Source organism: Vulpes lagopus, chromosome 9 (assembly GCF_018345385.1).
Source record: "Vulpes lagopus strain Blue_001 chromosome 9, ASM1834538v1, whole genome shotgun sequence".
Lineage (NCBI taxonomy): Eukaryota > Metazoa > Chordata > Mammalia > Carnivora > Canidae > Vulpes > Vulpes lagopus.
This window is the reverse complement of record NC_054832.1, coordinates 152,735-171,507: the sequence shown is the minus strand read 5'-3', so window position 1 is coordinate 171,507 and position 18,773 is coordinate 152,735. Positions and strand designations below refer to the sequence as shown.

The 18,773-nt window shown below is 50.6% G+C and overlaps 2 protein-coding genes across 6 annotated transcripts; both read left to right on the top strand.

Annotated features, from left to right (window-relative positions):
- The first annotated feature begins 1,294 nt into the window (after positions 1 to 1,294).
- Positions 1,295 to 4,384, top strand: RPL8 (ribosomal protein L8). Its single transcript, XM_041768828.1, has 6 exons — positions 1,295 to 1,417; positions 1,645 to 1,788; positions 1,871 to 2,012; positions 2,241 to 2,459; positions 3,847 to 3,962; positions 4,191 to 4,384. Exons 2-6 carry the CDS (start codon positions 1,651 to 1,653, stop codon positions 4,347 to 4,349), a joined length of 774 nt encoding a protein of 257 aa, XP_041624762.1. The 5' UTR covers positions 1,295 to 1,417; positions 1,645 to 1,650; the 3' UTR covers positions 4,350 to 4,384.
- Positions 4,385 to 5,612: 1,228 nt separating this feature from the next.
- Positions 5,613 to 17,467, top strand: ZNF34 (zinc finger protein 34). Of its 5 annotated transcripts, none has more exons than XM_041768787.1 (8): positions 5,614 to 5,652; positions 10,021 to 10,060; positions 12,054 to 12,103; positions 12,263 to 12,381; positions 12,501 to 12,587; positions 12,900 to 13,022; positions 13,442 to 13,561; positions 15,963 to 17,467. In XM_041768787.1, the coding sequence occupies exons 6-8, from the start codon at positions 12,989 to 12,991 to the stop codon at positions 17,324 to 17,326; spliced, it is 1,518 nt and encodes a 505-aa protein (XP_041624721.1). In that variant the 5' UTR covers positions 5,614 to 5,652; positions 10,021 to 10,060; positions 12,054 to 12,103; positions 12,263 to 12,381; positions 12,501 to 12,587; positions 12,900 to 12,988; the 3' UTR covers positions 17,327 to 17,467. The 5 variants fall into 5 exon arrangements, with proteins under 5 accessions (XP_041624722.1, XP_041624719.1, XP_041624721.1 ...); XM_041768784.1 differs by having other exon boundaries at positions 12,896 to 13,022; XM_041768786.1 differs by having other exon boundaries at positions 12,847 to 13,022.
- Positions 17,468 to 18,773: the final 1,306 nt, after the last annotated feature.

Here is an 18,773-nt window from a genome sequence, read left to right as displayed (position 1 = left end):
AATAAATAAAATCTTGAAAAAAAAAACCCTCTATTTTGCCCGGGGGAGGCTCAGGTGCCCCTTACCCCCGGCCCTGCCGGCTGTGCTGCCTCCTGACCCCCCCCCCCATCTCTGCAAACCCCTCTGTTGCCTCTCTTGGGGCCTCACGAGTCCCCTCTGCTCCTCTGTAGCTTCAACATGAAGCCACACGGCCCCCCTTCTTACCGTCCCACGATGTCATTCTCGCCACCACCCCTCCAAGGCCTACCTGACCAGGCTGGTGCTAGCAAACACCCTACCCCAAGGTCCTGAGTGCAAACCTCTGTCCGGCTGGATCTCTGCCCTCCCTCCCTCCCTCGCTGGCTCTTCCTCTACTGGCCTCGCCCTGCACACCCACATCCCAGGTCAAGGTCTACCTAGACCTGCTGTGGGCCGTTCTCACTCAGACCGGGGTCCCACCTCCAGGCACCCTCTCCTGAAGCCCCCTGCCACTCCCCAGTGGGGAACTCCTGGGAGCCTTCACTCAGCAGTTCAGGCCCGGGTGGAGGCTCCCCGCCCTGGGAAGAGGCCGGCTCCTCACCTGCGGCTCACAGCTGTTCCCTCTCTCAGCTCCATCCCCACTCACCCTTCCCCACAGTTTTGTCCTATTTCCTGGGCCTGCTTCCCCTCCTCCCCGGGGGACCCACCATCCCAGATGAGGTTCCTGCACCTGTGCGGTCGCCCAGTCTCTCCGTGGCACTCACCCTCCTAGACGCCCCCAGACATCCCGCGCCCCGCCGCCCCGGTTCTCCAAGCGAAGACCGGGAGCCTGTGTCTGTCTCCCCAACACCCATATCCAGGCAAGGCCACCCTGACCTCCCCGAAAACCCACCGTGCACCAAGTCCAGCATCCCCGGAGCATCTGCTGTGTCTCGTCCAGATCCCCGTTCTCTGCAAACCATCCTGTTCCCCAAACGGTCCACCGCTTCCTTAAAAGGGGGCCCTCGCCCTGCAAAGGAGCGCAGCACCGGGCAAGGAGTCTCCAGGCGGAGACGGCGGGCTTCGGGCCAAGACGCGAGCCCTACGAGCCCGAGTCCCCAGCCGCTCTATCCGGGGCCGCGCGACCCTGGAAAGTCACTCAACCTCTCCGGGCGCCCGCGGCCGCTCAGGGTGACGCTCGCCCAGCAGGGGGCGACAGCGAGCGCCGCACTCGCCTCCGACCTGCCCCCAGACCCCGCCCCGCGAGAACCGGCCCCGACTGCCCTCGCGCCGGCTGTGCCCCGCGGGTCCGGGCTCCCACTGCGCCTGCGCAGACGCTCTTGCGGCCGGAAAGCGCGCCAGTCCCAGCGTGCACCGGGCTCGCGGCCGGGCCGGAAGGTCGTGCGGCTCTCGGCCCCGCCCCGGAAGATAAGGCGGCAGCCGCCGCTGCGTCCCCTCTTCTGGCCGTGCTCGGCAGCAGGTAGGACGTGCTTGTGGAGGGCGGCCCGGCGCCATCCGCCGCCATCCGCCGCCCTGGGGGCCCGCTAGGCGCTCGGCGGGACTCCTGAAAGGGTTGGGGCGCCCGGCCAGGCATGGGGGCGCGGAGGGGTCGGGACCTGGAGGGAGGCTCCCGGGGAGCTGGGACCCCGCGGCCAGGGTGGCGGGGGCGCCTGGGCGGCCTGGGCGCTGACCGCGAGCCGTCTCCAGACCGCCATGGGCCGCGTCATCCGTGGGCAGAGAAAGGGCGCCGGCTCCGTGTTCCGCGCGCACGTGAAGCACCGCAAGGGCGCTGCGCGTCTGCGCGCCGTGGACTTCGCCGAGCGGCACGGCTACATCAAGGGCATCGTGAAGGTGCGGGGAGCCCCCGTCCCAGGCGGGGGAGGACCCGGGGAGCCCCCCGCGGACCCGCCGCTCATGCTGCCTCGGCCCGCAGGACATCATCCACGACCCGGGCCGCGGGGCACCCCTCGCCAAGGTCGTCTTCCGGGATCCGTACCGGTTTAAGAAGCGGACGGAGCTGTTCATCGCCGCCGAGGGCATCCACACCGGCCAGTTCGTGTACTGCGGCAAGAAAGGTGAGGCTCGCGTCGGGACGGGGGTCGGGGTGGGTCGGGGGCGGGTCCTGGCCTGGGGGGGGCGCGTGCCCTGGCGCAGAGGAACGTACGGGCGGAACTCAGGACCTTGGGGTAGGGTGTTTGCTAGCACCAGCCTGGTCAGGTAGGCCTAGGACGTGTTGGGCGCCGGTCGCTGCGGAAGAAGCCTGCAGAGAGCCGAGCTCCTGACCGGGGCGCTTCTCCTTGCAGCCCAGCTCAACATAGGCAATGTGCTCCCGGTGGGCACCATGCCCGAAGGCACCATCGTGTGCTGTCTGGAGGAGAAGCCTGGTGACAGAGGCAAGTTGGCCCGAGCCTCCGGGAACTACGCGACCGTCATCTCCCACAACCCGGAGACCAAGAAGACCCGAGTGAAGCTGCCGTCCGGTTCAAAAAAGGTCATTTCTTCCGCCAACAGAGCCGTGGTGGGTGAGTGGCGGCGGAGTCGGGTGCGCTGGGTTTGCCTGTGAGCAGTGAGCGGCGGGACCCGGGCTGCTACCCTGTGGGGTGGGTTCAGCGGGTCTCTCTGTCGCTGGTTGGGAGGTGGGTGAGGCCGGACCCCGATTCGTTAGGCAGACTTCTCTGGGCTCTGGCTTCACCCGGGATTCCACACTTGCTTCTCCTACACCCATGGGGTTAATAGTCTTTTCAGGGGCGGGTGACTTTCTTTAAGCTACCTGGTAATTGCTTTAAGGGGTTTTTTTTTTTTTTTTTTTAAGAATGGGAGGACACTTGATTGGCTCAGTTATTAGAGCAGGCAATTCTTTTTTTTTTTTTTTTAATTTTTTATTTATGTATGATAGTCACAGAAAGAGAGAGAGGCAGAGACACAGGCAGGGGGAGAAGCAGGCTCCATGCACCGGGAGCCCAGCATGGGATTCGATCCCGGGTCTCCAGGATTGCGCCCTGGGCCAAAGGCAGGCACCAAACCGCTGCACCACCCAGGGATCCCTTTAAGGGGATTTGAAACCTGGTTTGTTCGTTTTGCTGTTCTGGCAACTTTGAATTGTGGCAAACCCAAAGAATAGTTTGGCTTTTTAAGATTTAAGTTTTTTTAAAGGCTTATTTTTTAACTTTTTTAAAGATGTTATTTATTCATGAGAGATACACAGCAGAGGGAGAAGCAGGCTCCATGCAGGGAGCCTGATGTGGGACTCAATCCCAGGAGCCCAGGATCACGCCCTGGGCCGAAGGCAGGTGCTAAACCACTGAGCCACCCAGGGATCCCCCTAAAAGGTTCATTTGAGAGAGTACACACACAAGCTGGGGAGTAAGAGCAGAGGGAGAGAATATTCAAGCACTTTAACCTGCAGCTAGTGAGATCATGACCAGACTCAAGAGCTGGACGCCCACCCCACTCAGTTACCCAGGTACCCCAGCCAAGGAATATTTTTGAGTATGTGCTTACAAAATAGGCAAAACTGGTTGCTGTACGTGACTGACTGGGTCAGCCTTCCTGTTGGCATTTGGAGGTTAGAACGAGTGACCTGCCCACTAAAACAGGGCAAAGTCGGAGGCCTTCTTGGAGAGTCATGGGTCAAGTTAGCCATTACAGACGTTGTGGGCAGAGGTCTGGCTTGACTGCCCCAGCAATCCTCAAGAAACTTGAGGTCATTTGCTAGGCTGCGGGGGGGCTTACTGTGTGGTGGTAGTTGGCAAGGTGTTCCTGAGATATGGGAACAGTGGCGGTATGTGAGTACGTTAGAGAGTGCTGAGTGTGAGGCTGGGTCACTGGTAAGGATGTTCTGCTTGATAGGGTCTTGAGGTGCTGGGAGTGTATGGTGCACTTCCCCACGGTGTCTGGTCTTCCTGACAGGTGTGGTTGCTGGAGGTGGTCGCATTGACAAGCCCATTCTGAAGGCTGGCCGTGCTTACCACAAGTACAAGGCAAAGAGGAATTGCTGGCCACGTGTGCGGGGTGTGGCCATGAATGTAAGTAGCCCAGAGATGGGTGGTTGGGGCTTTCAGGGATTGGGGGTGGGAGGCTAGCTGGTCGGGTCCTTTCCCTGCAGTGTCTCTCCTGTGATAGAGGGTCTGTAGCGTGAGGATCTAGGTTACGGTTTAATGGCACAGGTCAGTCGATCTGCTCTTAACCCAGGTTCTGAGGTAGGTGAAGTCCACACCCCAATATTAATGCCTGCCGTCTTCCTCTGTCTGCAGCCTGTGGAGCATCCTTTTGGAGGTGGCAACCACCAGCACATCGGCAAACCCTCTACTATCCGCAGAGATGCCCCTGCTGGCCGCAAAGTGGGTCTCATTGCTGCCCGCCGGACTGGGCGTCTCCGGGGAACCAAGACTGTGCAGGAGAAGGAAAACTAGGCTTGAGGGGCTCAATAAAGTGTGTCCTTCTGCCACCAAGTTGTGCTTGCCTGTGGTTTCAGAGGGAAGGGCCCTTGCTTGGAGGACTGCCATGGAGCTTTTGATGTAGGAAGGAGGAAGATGAAGTTGGATGTACCAGGAAATTGTGACAGCTCTGGAGAGAAGAGGTGGGGGTGCTACTGGGACACCCCCTCCCGTCCGCCAGCTGCACAGGGAGTTGAGGATCCCACTCATGTGCATTAACTTCTTTTGAGAACTTGGGGAATCTGGGGGAGGAGATGGACGCTTAGGGGTGAGAGCAGTACTCCCAAAACCACAGGTTGGAGAGCCAGGAAGTTGCAGTCGGAGGAGCAGGATGGAGTCAGACTAGTTTCTCAGACCCTATGGGCTTCCTGCGCCACCCCTGGTACCTGGTCCTAAACTTGGGTAGATGATGTGGAGCCAACCTGGCACGGAGACGGTAGTGGGGCTCTTTAGTGCCTTGGGGCTCCCCAGAGCCCCCTGCCCAGTGCTGCTTTGGAGCCAGAGCAAAAGCAGGGGCTGCGGGCCACTGTCCCTAATAAGTTGCTAAGAAGGTTGGGGTCGGGGAGGTGGTGGGTGGCCGGCTGAGGTGCAGTGCTCCTGGTATGCACTCCACGAGGGCTTGAGAACCAGTCTGCCCCCTCGGTTGTGAGAGGCTGTGGCTGCCAGGTGGCTCCTTGATGTCAGGGTCCACACTTGTCTAGCATGAGCCTTGCCCCCAGGTTTCGCCTTCCTCCTCTTCATTTATTACCCACTCCACTTTGGCCATGGTGGAGCAGAGAGGAGGGCGAAGTTTCCGCATGAGCAGAAGGGCTGGGCTTGGTTCCCTGGACAGCAAACTAACCTGCCATTGTTTTACCCTTCTGAATACGGTGGCCATCAGGGAGGGTTTGCTCCAGCAGCAGGTACCCAAGGAAGCCCTCCCCCTGGAGTGCACGAGGCTCCGGGTGGGAGTGGGTTCCATGACCCGGTGACCACGTGGCTTCTCGGCCTCGCCAAAGGGCCCGATCCCTTGGTGCCAGCGCCCTCCCCGGCGCAGAGCGACGTTTTCACAGAAAGTCAAAGGCCTCCCCCCGCTGCCTGGGTTCGGGGGTTCGGGAGCGTCGGGTCGTGGCTCCGGGCTGCCACCTAGTGGCCGCGCCCTGCGTGTCCCGCGCCTCGAGGCGGCTCACGATCGAGACCTGGAGACCGTTTCCCAGAGCGGCCCGCGGGGTGGCGTCACTTCCGGCGGCTTCCGATTGGCGCGGAGGGCGCGGCGGGCGGCGGCTCCTCGGCGGCTGAGGTGAGTGTGAGCCGGCGGGCGGCGGCGACTCGCCCTGCAGCCCCCGCGCCGCTGCGACCCGGTCCCCCCGGCGGCTTGCTCCGGGAGGCCCCCGACGGCTCTCCGCCGCCGGCCCCGCCCGCGAGCCCCCTCCCCGGCCGCCCCCGGGGCCCGCCGCCCGGGCGCCGCTCCCCTCCCCGGCCCGGGCCCACCGCGCCGACGCCCGAAGGCCGCGGCCGGCCTCGCCCTCGCGCCCCGGCCCGGGGGCCCGCCCCCTGTCCCTCCCGCCGCCTCCCCCGACCCTGTCCCACCCGCCCCGCCCCCTGTCCCCCTCCCCTGCTCCCCCCCAGCTCCCAGCTTCCTCCGCCCTGCTGTGTAGCGGGGTGCTCCGTGCCTCCTCTCTCCGCGTCCGGCCTCCCCGCCCCTTGCAGCCTCCGCGCTCCCCCCTCCGCCGGGTGTGCCTTCCTGCCTCCTCACCCTTTGCTGCTGTTGCTCCAGTTCTTCTCTGCAGGCAAATTGTTTCTCTTCTTAGAGGCTTTTATTCAAGGTCTGATATCTAAGACTTTTTAAATAAAAAATGCACCGTGTTTTTGTGCTTTGAAAATACAATTAAGAAAACTTTTTTTAAGGATCTTACTCGTTTGAGAGCGTGCATGCAGGAGCCGGGGGAGGGGCGGAGGGAGAGGCCGACTGCTGAGCAGGGAGCCGGTGGGGCGCTGGATCCCAGGACCCCGGGATCATGACCTGAGCCACCCAGGCGCCCTTAAAAACAACAACAAGAAAAGGTTTCCAGCCGCAACCGCAAGGTCTAGAGCTAGCCTGGGGCCTGCCCCTCTCCCCACCCTTTTTTATAATTCAGGCTCCATGCGAAAGTGGGGCTTGCCCTGGGCACCCAGAGATGAAGACCCACGTGCTCTACTGACCGAACGACCAGGTGCACCCCTGTTGAGGTGGAAGAATGCTTTTAAGGAAAGCTGTTGAAGTGAAATTGCTGTTAGACTCAGGGTCCCCAATCCCATTTGCTTCCCTAAGCAACCCTTATTTTGAACAATATACTTTGTGCAGTTTTTGTTTAGTTTTTTTTTTTTTTTTTTTTTTTTTTTAGTTTTATTTATTTATTCATGACACACAGAGAGGCGGAGACGCAGGCAGAGGGAGAAGCGAGCTCCATGCACGGAGCCCGACTACATCCTGGGTCTCCAGGATCACACCCTGGGCTGAAGGCAGCGCTAAACCACTGAACCACCCAGGGCCGCCCAGTTTTTGTTTAGTTTTATTGAATGTAATTGATACACAAGAATTGTATAAATTTTAGATGTACACGTTTGTTTTGATATATGCATGCATTGTAAGATAATCACATTCAACCTAATTAGCATGTTCCTCATCTCACCTAGGTACAATTTTCTTTTTTAGTTTTTGTGAGGATATTTAAGACCTATCCTCTTGGCAAATTTCTTTCTTTTTAAAGATTTATTTACTTGACACAGAATGAGAGCACAAGCAGGGGGAGTGGCAGAGTCTCCCTTAGAGGCAAGGAGCCCAATGGGGGTCTCAACCCCAAGACCCTGGGGTCCTGAGCCAAGCTGAAGGCCGACTGAGCCACCCAGGCGCCCCCCTCCCCCTTAGCAAATTTCATAGTTACAAAACAGGATTGTTAACCGTAGTCACAATGCTCTATTTTAGATTTCCAGATTTTACTCATCTTGCAGAGCTGAGAGTTTGTGCTCTTAGCTGCATCTCACCATTTCCCCCAAGGCCCAAACCTTGGCAGCCATCCATTCTTCTCTCTGCTTCTCTGATTTCGACTCTCTTGGATACCACATATCAGTGAGGTCATGTGGTATTTGTCTTTCTGTGTCTGGTTTATTGCATTTAGCATAACGCCCTCAAGGTTCATTCATATTGTAGCGAATGGCAAGATTTCATTCTTTAGTGGCTGAGTACTATTCCATTGTGTATATACTACATCCTGTACCCTTTCATCTATTGTTGGACACTTAGGTTGATTTTTTTTTTAAGGCACCTCCACCCTGTTTTCCATAACGGCTGCACCAATTTACATTTCCACCAACGGTGCACAAAGATTTTCTGTTCTCTACATCCTTACCTCACATATCTTTTGCATTTTGATAATACTCATTCTGACAGCTATGAGGTGAAGCTCATGGTGGTTTTTATTTGCAATTAGGTTGATCATCTTTTCAGGTACCTGTTGGTCATTTGTATGTTTTTGTGGAGAAATTGAGGTTCTTTGCCCCTGTTAAATTGGATTTTATAGTTTTTTTCCCCCGTATTTAGTTGTGTAAAGTCCTTATGTATTTTAGATCTTAATTCCTTTTTTTTTTTTTTTTTAAGATTTTATTTATTCATGAGAGACACACAGAGAGAGGCAGAGACACAGGCAGAGGGAGAAGCGGCCTCCCTACGGGGAGCCTGATGTGGGACTTCATCCCAGGACCCCGGGGTTGTGTCCTGAGCCGAAGGCAGACGCTCAGCCACTGAGCCACCCAGGTGCTTCGGTGCTCCTAGATCTTAATTCTTAATTCCTAATCAGATACATGGTTTGCAGATATTATCTCCCATTTCTTTTTTTTTTTAAGATTTATTTATTCATTCATTCATGATAGCGGCAGAGACACAGGCAGAGGGAGAAGTATGCTCCTTGCTAGCCCAAGGCGGTACTCGATCCCGGGACTTCAGGATCGCGCTGGGCCAAAGGCAGGCGCTAAACCACTGAGCCACCCAGGGATCCCCTTATCTCCCATCTCTTAGGTGCCTTTTTCACTCTGTTGATTGTTACTTTTCTGTCAGCACATTTTCTTATACCTCTACACACTTACTAGTGTTTTAAAATCTACATTCAGGGATCCCTGGGTGACTGAGCAGTTTAGTGCCTGCCTTGGCCCAGGGCGCGGTCCTGGGGTCCCAGGATCGAGTCCCGCATCGGGCTCCCTGCAGGGAGCCTGCTTCTCTCTCTGCCTGTGTCTCTTTCTCTCTCTCTGTGTTTCTCATGAATAAATAAATAAATCTTTAAAAATATCATAGCTAGGGACACCTGGGTGGCTCAGCAGTTGAGTGTCTGCCTTCAGTTGAGGGCGTGATCCGGGAATCTGGGATCGAGTCCCATGTCGGGCTCCCTGAGAGGAGCCTGCTTCTCTCTCTGCCAATCTCTCTCTCTGTGTCTCTCATGAATAAATGAATAAAATCTTTAAAAAAATATTATAGCTATAGGGCAGCCTGGGTGGCTCAGCAGTTTAGCGCGCCTTCGGCCGGGGTCGTGATTCTGGAGTCGTGGGATCGAGTCCCATGTCGGGCTCCCTGCATGGAGCCTGCTTCTACCTCTGCCTGTGTCTCTGCCTCTCTCTCTCATGAATGAATAAATAAAATCTTTAAAAAAATATATTATAGCTATTAAAGTTATATGGGAAATACAGTACATCAAAGAAAAGTTTAATTTTACTCCAAAATTTTTTCTGTACACCACAAAATTAAAAGACAAGCTGCAGAGTGAAAGGTATTTGCAAACATACTTAATACATAAGAAAAGATATACAGAATATATTTTAAAGTAAAAAGACCATTTATTTTAAGAAATGAACACAGGATGACTTGGGAATTCATAGACAATGAAATCAGTCTAATAAATATGTGAAAAGATCTTCAGTGTCATTGAGAATTAAGGAAATGCAAATTCAAGACCTCTCTCCCCACAGATTGGGGAAAATACAAAATGCTTCACGGTAGCAATTTTTTTTTCTTTAAGATTTTATTTATTTGCTTATGAGACACACAGAGGCAGAGACACAGGCAGAGGGAGAAGCAGCCTCCACTCAGGGAGCCCAGTGTGGGACTTGATCCCGGGACCACGAGATCATGCTCTGAGCCGAAGGCAGGCACTTAATCGCTGAGCCTCCCAGACGTCCCTGAATTTTACTTTCCTGTAGAAGATCAGTTGTGTTGGTACCATTTTGATAGCATGCCATTGTGTCCTTAATGCAGGCACAGATCTGTTCATTAATTTCTTTGCTATGCTTACGCCTCACTTTTGTTACCATAGCCTTACAGTAAGTCTTGATGTGGTAGGGTGTGCCTCTGCCTACCTTAGTTCTTTTTTATTATTTTTTATTTATTTATTTTTTATTTATTTATTTTTTTTCCTTAGTTCTTTTTTAGCATTGCCTTGGTTAATCTGGATCATTACGATATTGAATCATTTTGATCAGATTTTATGTTACGTCCTGTTGCAATTTTGGTTGTACAGAATTAATAGATTTACTTGGGGGATAATTGACATTTTTATGATATTGCATCTTCCTGTTTATGAGCACTGTTTCTCCATAGGTCTTTTTGATGTCCTCCAATAAAGTTTTACCATTTTGTCCCCAGGGTCTTGGATCACACTCTGATAACTGTTGCTGCATATATGGTATGTAGGATTATGTGCCTTTTTTTTTTTTTTTTTTGAGATTCTCTTTATTCATGAGACACACAGAGGCAGAGACACAGGCAGAGGGAGAAGCAGGCTTCCTGTGGGGAGCCTGATGTGGGACTTGATCCTAGGACCCTGGGATCACTCCCTGAGCCAAAGGCAGATACAACCGCTGAGCCACCCAGGTACTCCCCTTTTTTGTTCTTAGAAATATTTCTTTTTCTTTTTTTTTTTTTTTGAAATATTTCTTTTTCCATCTCTTTTCTGCCCCCCCCATTGGATTTACCAAATGTTTTTGTGTTTTAACAGCACTGTTGAGATTGTTGTTTCTTTAAATCGAGTATTCTTTATTTTCTTCTTTTCTTGAATTACTTTTTTTAGTCTGTGTTTAATTTTTTATTAAATGTTTAGATCAGGGGGATCCCTGGGTGGCTCAGCTGTTTAGCACCTGCCTTTGGACCAGAGCGTAATCCTGGAGCCCCGGGATCGAGTCCCACATCGGGCTCCCTGCATGGAGCCTGCTTCTCCCTCTGCTTGTGTCTCTGCCTCTCTCTCTCTCTCTCTCTCTCTCTCTCTCTGTGTCTCTTGTGAATAAATAAATAAAATCTTAAAAAAAAAAAAAGTTTAGATCATTTATTTCAGTCTCTCTTGTCCTAAAATAAGAGCACTAAGAATGCACATTTTCCCTTATGTAACCTCCTTTACCATTTCTATGTTTTTCTTGGGGAGGGGGGTACTTTTCAAAAAACATTTTATTTCTTTATTAGAGAGAAAGTGTGCACATGCCCATGAGCAAGGGGAGGGGCAGGGAGAGAAGCAGACCATTTCAGGACCCCGCGATCACAACCTGAGCTGAAGGCAGAGCTTAGCTGACTGAGCCACCCAGGCACCCCTGAGGGGGTACATATTTATCAGATATTTCCAGTATCACAACAGTGGTCAGCAAATGTTTTGCCAGATGGTATCAGTGTTTGGAATTTGTTGAAACTTCCATTGTTGCCTGGTTTGTGGTGCTCCTTAATCTTTTTGAATGTATATTTTGGAAAATGTGTAATCTCTATGTTTTAAGTACCTATTCTCTACTTGTTCCATTCATTTCTGAGGGAAGTGTGTTGAAATCTCTGGTTCCAGGGGAGGCTTGCCAGTTGCTCTTTGCTACTTCAGTTTAGTATTGGTTTCTACATTTCGAGTTTGTTGTTAGATATGCATTTGTCTGTAAGTACAGGTTTTGGGTGGATTTTCCTTTTTTTAATATGTATTATTTATTTTTGTTTCTATTAGTGATTTTTACTTTCAGTTCTGTTTTAATGGTATAAATATTGCGAAACCACACATAGCAATTGTATATTAAGCTCACAAGCATCACAATGGAGGGAAGAAGCCAGAGTGTAGACAGCACAGGTGCTTGATAAAGTTCACCAGAAGCACACCTGATGTGTGGTGGTGGAAGTGGATGGAGGCATACCCTTGGGAGTTCAGGAAGGAAGCAGTGCCTGCAGGGGCAGGAGGGCAGACTTCGGTGCTGGTTCTGTGGGCGTGGGCCCTTTGTGACTGCCCCTGGAGCGTGCGTTCAGGATTTGTTGAGACTTCTGCATAAATTTCATATTTCAATAAAGAGCTTTAAAAGTAAAGAAAAGGTAGGGGTGCATGGGTGGCTCAGTTGGTTAGGCATCTGCTTTCGCTCAGGTTGTTATCTCAGGGTCCTGGGATCAAGCCCCAGTCCAGCTTCCTGCTCAGCAGGGAGGCTGCTTCTCCCTCTCCCTCTGGCCCTCCCCTGCTCTTGGTGTCTCTCTCTCTCTCTCTCTCTCTCTCTCAAATAAGTAAGTAAGTAAGTACATAAATAAATAAATAAATAAATAAATAAATAAATAAATAAATAAATATTTCAAAAACAAGATAAAGAAAAGGTATATAGTTAACACAGTTTTATTTTATTTAGCGTTTGTGTTGTTTGTCGTCTATTCAGGCTTTCTGTGTTACTGTATTTTAGGTTATGCAGGAGCATTGTGTGTGTATCAGAGACTCTTGTGCTTGTAGTAGGTGAGTTTAATCCTCTTATTTCTTACCATCACTCAGACACTGAACTTATTTCTACTAGTATTGTATTTTTAAGTGTCTATACTTTTGTTCTGTACCTTGTATTGATTTTTTTTTCCACTTTCAACACTTAATAAGTTGTCTTTATTTTTTCATATAAAGTGAATCTTCCTACTAAATGAGGCAGCTTGATGTGTCAAGAAGGTCGAGGGGAACAGATGGCCTGAGGAATTGTGCACACATTCCTGTAGTGGGGGCACGGTTGTGCAGGGCAGCCCCAGGTAGGGAGCAGAGTTTTCCTGGGAGACTAGCTGTGTCCTGATGGGGATGAGCACGGTCCTGAAGCTGCCCACAGAAGGGGCCAGGCTGGGCCTCCATGTGTTCTTCTCTCTTCCCTCAGCACCAGTGTGACCCACCACTGATTTCTCTCCTGGGAAGCCCAGGGTACCAGGTGATGGAGGCTTTGCACCTGTCTGCTCTGCCCCAGGTGAGCATCCGTTCTCCCTGAGAGGTCTGCAATCTCCAGATAGGGCTTCCTTGGCTGCTCTGCTTCAGCAGACACTGTCAGCCATCTTGGTGTGGGATGTTGAGCAGGAGAGGGCGTGATCCTGGGACTCCCTCAGCCTTCCAGAGTTACTGGCTTAGTGGCCAAAGGTTCAGGCCACTCTCCTTGGCCATACTAGGGCATCAGGCTCGTCACCCCTGTGCTGCTATTCCTGGTATGCTTCTGGTGCTTCTGCCCCCAGGGCCCACTCTGAGCTGCACCTGGGCCTGCAGCAGCCCCTGTCATTCCAGGCAGAGGTGACCTTTGAGGACGTGGCCGTGCTATTCTCCCGGGAGGAGTGGGGCCGTCTGGGCCCTTCTCAGAGGGGCCTCTACAGGGATGTGATGCTGGAGACCTACAGGAATCTGGTCTCCCTGGGTAAGGCCCCTCACCAGGATGCTGTTCAGGGGACAACCCTGGGGATGGATGGCTCATCAGGGGCTGGGCTGGGGGCCTCACCCTCTGGTCCTTGACAGGCCTGGTCTTTGCAAAGGGAGGGCCAGGTGGGGCTGGGTTGGTGGTTCTCTCCTCTAAGCTCCCAGATAAGACTGCCTCCCTGCCGCAGGCCCAACCCATTCCTAGAGGGAGTGCATACCTTCAGGTGGAGAGAGCACCCTGCATTCTTGTTCCCATGCTCAGATCTCATCTTCATGACCATCCCAACCTTCCAGAGTGTCCAGACTTCCCAGCTACCCACTTTGCCTGTGCTTCTCCTTCCTGCTGCAGTCCCAGATGAGGTTACATTCAGTGCAGCCCTGCATCCTTGGCACCAACCCTAGGCCCCATTTTCTTCCCAGGAGCTGGACCTGCAGGTCCCAAGCCTGGGGTGATCACACAGTTGGAGCGAGGGGATGAGCCATGGGACCTGGATGCACAGGGCGCCAAGGGGACAGAGCGACTGAGAGTCAGTGTCTCAGGTGCGTGAGGGGGGCCACTTCCTAACAGTTGCTCAACAGGCATTTGTCAGGGTCCAAGGTGTGTGGTTAATGACTTGGGCATTTAGAGCAAGGTGCATCAGGGCCAGCATGGTAACCCTAGGAGTGGCTGATGTTGAAATCCAGGTCACCCCCATCAGCCTGGGTGCCTCAGTGTGGTGATTCTTGAGCTGCATCTTCTAGGAGAGTGAAAGGGGGGATTGTTGGCAGAGAAGAGGGAATGCTGGACCCCATGGAGCCCTGCCCTTCAGAGCTCATGCCCTATGAGGAGGGTCAGATAGGGCCATAGTGATGGAGACCATCACTTCATTCTCCTTGTCTACATTATCCACTTGACAGTTATAGACCAGTACAAACAAGAAAGAACGTCTCATCAACCACATACCAGTGTGTTCCGTTGTGCACCTGTTGTCCCCTTTCTTGTGCGGTCTGTCCACAACCATATATGAATGTTGCTTTTTTTTTTTTTTCCCAAAGATTTTTATTTATTCATGAGAGACACAGAGAGAGAGGCAGAGACAGGCAGAGGGAGAAGCAGGCTCCCTGCAGGGAGCCCGATGTGGGACTCAATCCCAGGATCACCCCCGAGCCAAAGGCAGATGCTCAACCGCTAAGCCACCCGGGCGTCCCTGAATGTTGCTTCTTGACAGGAATGCAGTGATCCCTTGTGTACTGCTGTCATCTCCTTTTTCACTCACTGAGTGTCCATTTTTATGCCCACGAGTCTCAGTCACTGCTTTCGCTGGAAGTGGCAGTGGGAAGGGTGCTGTCTAGTTTCATTGCCGTGGACAACTCTGATAAGCATTATTTTGCACGTGTCTTGATGATGTTCTAAGAAACAAGTACTGGCTAAAAGACTTGAATTTCTGTTTTGTAAATTTATTTATTCAAATAACAATACTTACAGAACCAGGATAAACCCTAAGTTTATAACTCAGTGAATTTTTATAAAAAATCATCTTGTAGGGGATCCCTGGGTGGCTCAGCGGTTTGGCGCCTGCCTTTGGCCCAGGGCGCGGTCCTGGAGTCCCGGGATCGAGTCCCAGGTCGGGCTCCTGGCATGGAGCCTGCTTCTCCCTCCTCCTGTGTCTCTGCCTCTCTCTCTCTCTCTCTCTATGTCTATCATAAATAAGTAAATACATCTGGAAAAAAAATCTAAAAAAAAAAAAATCATCTTGTAAATCAAAATGCAAACGATTTCTAGCTTCCAGAGAGCCCACTGGGCCTCACGTGTCATTTCCCACTGCTCCTCATAGGGTCCCTCTCTAACTCCTGGATGTCACTCTGTCCCTTAGCTCTGTGTCCGGTCTCATTCGGGGCATCTGAGGGCTGCCATGTTGTACAGCATACATTCTGTTCCATCGCCATACAGTGTTCTGTCCTATGAATATGTCACAGATTATTTCCATTCTTTTTTTTTTTAATTTCTATTCTTGTTGATATTTGGTTATCCTTATTTTGGGATTGTTGTGCATGTTTCTCTTGCTCACAGAGAATGCATTATGGTACCATATTTCTGCAGTTGGAGTTGGTGTATGAATGGCTAGTCAAGGAACTAAGGAATGGAGGCTTGAGGGTATCAGGAAGTATTCTGTATGGCATCTTGAGTTTAAGGGGCTGATGGTTAACTGGGTTGCCTCTCAGGTCTCTCTCCCTCTCTCTTTTTTTTTTTCTTTCCAAGATTTTATTCATGTATTCATGAGAGACACACAGAGAGAAACAGAGACATAGGCAGAGGGAGAAGAAGCAGGCTCCATGCAGGGAGCTCAGTGTGGGACTTGATCCCAGGACCCCGGAATCACACCCTGAACCAAAGGCAGATGCTCAACTACTGAGCCATCAGGCATCCCAATCTCTCAGGCCTCTTGAGAAAAGCCCAGAGAATGGGTTTGGCCTGCTAAGGAGGGCTAAGGGTCTTGGTGTGCTCTGCAGTCCGTGGTTGGCATGACATTAGCCCTCTCTGTCCTGAAGAGGCAACTGGTTTTCCTACCATAAATTTTGGGAGTAGATTTGCTATTGTGAGGTGGCCTTAGACTCACTTCTTTGTCAGATGCCTTCCATGACTTTCAGGGCCCATCTCTGTGGTGGTATGAAGCTTCCATCTTCTGTACTTTTATGATGAGGACCTACATCCTACAAGCCCCACTTAGGCAGAAGGCAGGCAGAAGAATTGGTCGAGCCTGGGTTGAAATACTTGTACCGCTGCAAGATTGCAGCCTTAGGTGAGGTTGTTAAGCCTCTAAGCTACAGGCTCTCATCTCTGCAAGGTGTTGTGACTTTGGAGATGATGGAATTGATACTGTACAGGTGGTGGGTACCATCTTCCTATTTTCCTTCTCAGGTCAGGACAGGTGGTCCTAAGATGTTGTGTTTGTTGTTCCAGGTCATGGGGCCAGGACTGAATTTAAGGAGTTGTCTTCGGGGGAGATGCTTGATAGGGAAGAACTGGATCAACTCCAGGGGGCTGTTCCCCAGGGACGTGATCCTGAAGAGATCCCTGTATGGAGCAGGGAGCCAGAAAAGAGCCTGGACAAGCCTGTGGAGCAGAGAGACCTGAGGCCAGTCCCACTGACCAGTGAGGACAGCATTCAGGAGTCTGGGGGAGGCCTCAGGTTTCGGTCAAGCCCTGTCTCTGATCAGAGACCTCACAAATGTGATATATGTGAACAGAGTTTCGAACAGAGATCATACCTCAATAACCACAAGCGTGTACACAGGTCAAAAAAGACAAATATTGTCCATGATTCTGGGGAATTCTTCAGTGCAAATTTAGTTGTTAAAGAAGATCAGAAAATTCCTCTTGGGAAAAAATTACATTATTGTGGTTACTGTGGGAAGGCCTTCAGGTACAGTGCTAATCTTGTCAAACACCAGCGGCTTCATAGTGAAGAGAAGCCCTACAAATGTGATGAGTGTGGGAAAGCCTTCAGCCAGAGCTGCGAGTTCATCAATCACCGAAGGATGCACTCAGGTGAAATCCCCTACCGTTGTGGTGAGTGTGGGAAGACATTCAATCAGAGGCCCAACCTCATGAAGCATCAGAGAATTCATACTGGGGAGAAGCCCTACAAGTGTGGTGATTGTGGGAAACACTTCAGTGCCTATTCTTCCCTTATATATCACCAGAGAATCCACACTGGAGAGAAACCCTATAAGTGTAATGACTGTGGGAAAGCCTTCAGTGATGGCTCAATCCTTATCCGACATCGCCGGACCCACACTGGGGAGAAGCCGTTTGAGTGTAAAGAATGTGGCAAAGGCTTTACCCAAAGTTCTAACCTTATCCAACATCAAAGAATTCACACTGGTGAGAAACCCTATAAATGTAATGAATGTGAGAAAGCCTTCATCCAAAAAACCAAACTTGTTGAACATCAGAGAAGCCACACTGGAGAGAAGCCCTATGAATGTAATGACTGTGGCAAAGTCTTCAGCCAGAGCACACACCTTATCCAGCATCAGAGGATTCACACAGGAGAGAAGCCGTACAAGTGTAGTGAGTGTGGGAAGGCCTTCCACAACAGTTCCAGACTCATCCATCACCAGAGGTCTCACCATGGAGAGAAGCCGTACAAATGCAGTGATTGCAAGAAAGCCTTTAGCCAGGGCACTTATCTCATCCAGCACCGGAGGATCCACACTGGTGAGAAGCCCTACAAATGCAGCAAGTGTGGGAAGGCCTTCCGGCACAGTTCGAACATGTGCCAGCATCAGAGGATTCACCTCCGGGAAGACTTCTCGAGGTGATCATGGAGGAAGATTCATGAGTTCCACTATGTGCTTCTTCCATATGACCCACCCCACCCTTTTATTTATTGTTCACACAGTGTTGTTACAGATGAAGGGCGTTTCTAATTAAAAACAAGCAACAAAAATTCTTTTCTTAAACCAAAAGCAGTGCATGTTCATTTTAGAGAAATTAAGAGGATTAAGCAAAAAGAAGTTCTCCCCCACTTAGGAAAAGAATCTGTTACTGCTGATATAAGTTTCCTTTCACACATAATTAAGAGCATTTAAAAAAGGAAATACTGTGTGCTTGTTGTAGCACATAGGATCTTCACCTATTGCTATTCTTTAATCCTAGAAAACTCACACTGGAAAGAATTCTACATATTTACATGTTTTTACATATTGTAAATTTAAAAGATTAACATAGTCATACTTTTCTGTGTGTCTTTGTAACAGAGTTGATAATTGCTGTTTTCATTGTGGTATATATGCATAACATAAAATTTACCATTTTAACCATTTTTACATGTATAGTTCAGTGGCATTAAGTACATTCACAGTGTTATATAACCATCACTACTTTTTTTTTAAATCTGAAACAAAGTCTATACCCATTAAACAATAACTCCCCTCTTTTCCTCCTCTTAGCTGCTGACAATCTCTGTTCTGTTTTCTATGAATTTGCCTATTCTAGGTTCCTCATAAGTGGAATAATACAATATTTGCCCTTTATATCTGGCTTATTTCACTTTGCATAATGTCCTCAAGGTTCATCCATTTTGTACCTGTATCAGAATGTCATGCTTTTTTATGTCTGAAAAATATGACTTTGTTCGTAGATACCATGTTTTGTTTATTCACTCATCTGTTAATAGACACTTGGGTGTTTCTGCCTTTTGGCTGTTGTGCATACACTGCTGCGAGTGGGTGCACAAATATCTTTTTTTGACCTTTTTGGGGGTAGGGGAGAGAGTGCATGAGCAGTGGGGGTGGAGGTAGGGGCAGAGAGAGAAAGAGAATCTTAAGCAGGTTCCACAACCAGGGCAGAGCCCCATGTGGGGCTTGATCTCATGACCCCGAGATCATGATCTGAGCTAAAATCAAGAATTGGATGCTTAGTCAACTGAGCCATGCAGGCATCCCTTGGATCATTACTCTCAATACTTCTGGGTGTAATTCTGGGAGCGAAATTGCTGGATCATATGGTAATTCTTCTACCTTTACCTTTTGAGGAACGGCCAGACTTTTCCACAGTGGCTGTACCACTTTACAGCCATGTACCATTTACCCTTGTACATTCCCAGCAGCAATGAATAGAGGGTTCTAATTTCCCTACATCTTTGTCAACAACACTTTTCTGTTTGTTTGTTTTTTTTTTTAATAATATCCATCCTAATGAGTGTGAAATGGTTTCTCATTGTGGTTTTGGTTTGTATTTTTCTGATGACTAATGATGTTGAACATC

Coding starts and splice junctions, on each gene's coding strand:
- ZNF34 (XM_041768785.1), top strand. CDS start 12,555: ATGGAGGCTTTGCACCTGTCTGCTCTGCCCCAG. Junction 13,023..13,441: donor CAGGAATCTGGTCTCCCTGG/GTAAGGCCCCTC, acceptor TTTTCTTCCCAG/GAGCTGGACCTGCAGGTCCC. Junction 13,562..15,962: donor ACTGAGAGTCAGTGTCTCAG/GTGCGTGAGGGG, acceptor TTGTTGTTCCAG/GTCATGGGGCCAGGACTGAA.
- RPL8 (XM_041768828.1), top strand. CDS start 1,651: ATGGGCCGCGTCATCCGTGGGCAGAGAAAGGGCGCCGGCTCCGTGTTC. Junction 1,789..1,870: donor ACATCAAGGGCATCGTGAAG/GTGCGGGGAGCC, acceptor CTCGGCCCGCAG/GACATCATCCACGACCCGGG. Junction 2,460..3,846: donor CGCCAACAGAGCCGTGGTGG/GTGAGTGGCGGC, acceptor TCTTCCTGACAG/GTGTGGTTGCTGGAGGTGGT.